Source organism: Cibotium barometz, chromosome 7, assembly GCF_041138505.1.
Source record: "Cibotium barometz isolate CiBa-2024 chromosome 7, ASM4113850v1, whole genome shotgun sequence".
In the NCBI taxonomy this organism is placed as follows: domain Eukaryota; kingdom Viridiplantae; phylum Streptophyta; class Polypodiopsida; order Cyatheales; family Cibotiaceae; genus Cibotium; species Cibotium barometz.
In genome coordinates, this window is record NC_141052.1 from 59,934,201 (window position 1) to 59,936,186 (window position 1,986).

The 1,986-nt window shown below is 43.3% G+C and overlaps 1 protein-coding gene across 1 annotated transcript; it reads right to left on the reverse strand.

Moving 5' to 3' along the window:
• Positions 1-831: 831 nt before the first annotated feature.
• On the reverse strand, positions 832-1,170 carry LOC147637265 (chlorophyll a-b binding protein 7, chloroplastic-like). The gene has a single exon (XM_086801031.1). The coding sequence runs from the start codon at positions 1,168-1,170 to the stop codon at positions 832-834; it is 339 nt and encodes a 112-aa protein (XP_086657157.1).
• Positions 1,171-1,986: the final 816 nt, after the last annotated feature.

Here is a 1,986-nt window from a genome sequence, read left to right on the forward strand (position 1 = left end):
GATGCAGCACAAAGATAGAAGCAGGAAAACAAGAGACTTGACATTCTTATTTAGGGCTCTTGTAGAGAGTTCCAAGTTGTAGTGGGCTTGAGAATAATCCCACATGGGAAGTTTTGGGAGTTTTAGGAGTTTTAGTATAAATAGTGGCTCATTTGAGAGCTCACATACACTTTGGGCTAAGTTCATGTAAGAGCTCCTTTGAGAGGACTACTCTCCCTCTTCTCCATGGAGGTGAAGACTCTTCTCTCACCCCATTTATATCTTTGTATGAGATAAATCTCTTCATTGAATCAATAGCAATGTCATGAGTCTTTCTCATCCTCTTCTCTAATCATTTTACTCTTATGCATGCTTTTAGTATTTCGTTTTGTGTATGTGGGCTGATTTGAAGCTTTCATGGAAGCTTAATGCTTGAGTGTGTGCATGCTTGTAGGAAGATAGGAGTGGAGTGAGGTCTTTCTCTTTGCTTGTGTGCATAGTGATTGTGTTCCTCTTGCTTGTATTAGTGAATGAATGGGTGTGTAGGAATGAGGGCAAGTTGAGCTTGTGTGTGTGCTTAATCTAGTGTCTTGTGATGGTAGCCATAGGCATCTCTCCTTTAGAGGATAAGCTTTCGTGCACCTAACCGGGTTGAGTCCCTAGCGCGAAAGGAGTGCTTGCATTCCATTGGAGCTAGGCATTACCTCTATTCGCCCATGTATTGCATCGTAGGGAGATAAGGGTCTTTCCATTGGCACCCCGCTGCCGGGGAAACGACCTACGGTTGGTTGAGGACCCTTGGCAGCCATTACATTCTAAACATCATTAGGAATAGGATAATTAGACTCTACGCTATTGCAGGGAAGCGCTAGAGCAGGCAACGAGTTTATTGGCCAAGGTAGAGCGGGCGAAGTTGGTGGCGAGGCGGCCATTCTTGATCTCCTTAACCTTCAGCTCTGCAAAAGCCTCGGGGTCGTCAGCGAGACCCAAGGGGTCGAAGTTGCCGCCAGGGTAGATGGGATCGGTGACCTCGCCAAAGAGGGCCGCCGGCGACTCTGTAGCCTTCGCGAGGCGCCCATGAGGATAACTTGACAAGCCCAAATGCTCCGGTGTCACACATCCCAGGCAGTGGATAACCTCCAGCTCGCGGTTCTTGGCGAAGGTCTTAGGGTCCGGCGGTGTCCCAACCATAGTCGCCGAGGAATTCACCTCTCAAGTAGCTTGGGGCATCGCCATCATCTGCACGCGTGCTTCCCCAGCGCTCACCTTCTTGGAGAGCTCATTGGCGGGCTTGGACAGCAGCTGGCCACTGAAGACAGCAGAGGAGGAGGTGATAAGGTGGCCGCAGCAGCAGCAGAGAGTGGGGAGGCGATAAGGTGCCGGCGCAAAAAGGGGAAGCGATAAGAAGCCGGTGATTAAATCAAGGTTAGTGTTTTATTTTTATTTTTTTTGTTAATCTTTATTTTTCAAAATCTGCAATTTCTGTGCTTTCCGCATACTAGGCAATTTTCATGTTTTTTGCATTTTTATAATAATAATAATAATAATAATAATAATAATAATTTTAAAAAATCTATAAATTATGTGTTTTCTTTGAATTCTGCATTTTTTGCATATTCTGCAATTTTTTAAATTTTTGTAATTTTTTGCATAATTAGTGTAATCTGCATAATTAGTATAATTAGCATAATTCGTATTTTTGTGTAAATATTAAAAAATATGTATTTACACACATATTCATGTTAGTTGCATTTAGTGGTTAGGTAGGGTTTAAAAATAATAATAAATAATTAATTAATTAAAAAATTAAAAAATTCTAAAACTGGACACTGCAACGTGCTAAAAATAGCGTATGCATCTACGCTCGGGAACAATACTAGGGGGACATAACACTAGTGCACCATCTAGGGTAACCACTCAAGGGAGCGGCACTTGGCAACTTGGAGAGCATTCTCGAGACATCTTCGGAGTCTCAAACAGAGAGCCTCTCAAGAACCGCGAGTGATA

Excerpts from the sequence above, each read along its gene's own strand:
- LOC147637265 (XM_086801031.1), bottom strand. The coding sequence starts at position 1,170 with ATGGTTGGGACACCGCCGGACCCTAAGACCTTCGCCAAGAACCGCGAG.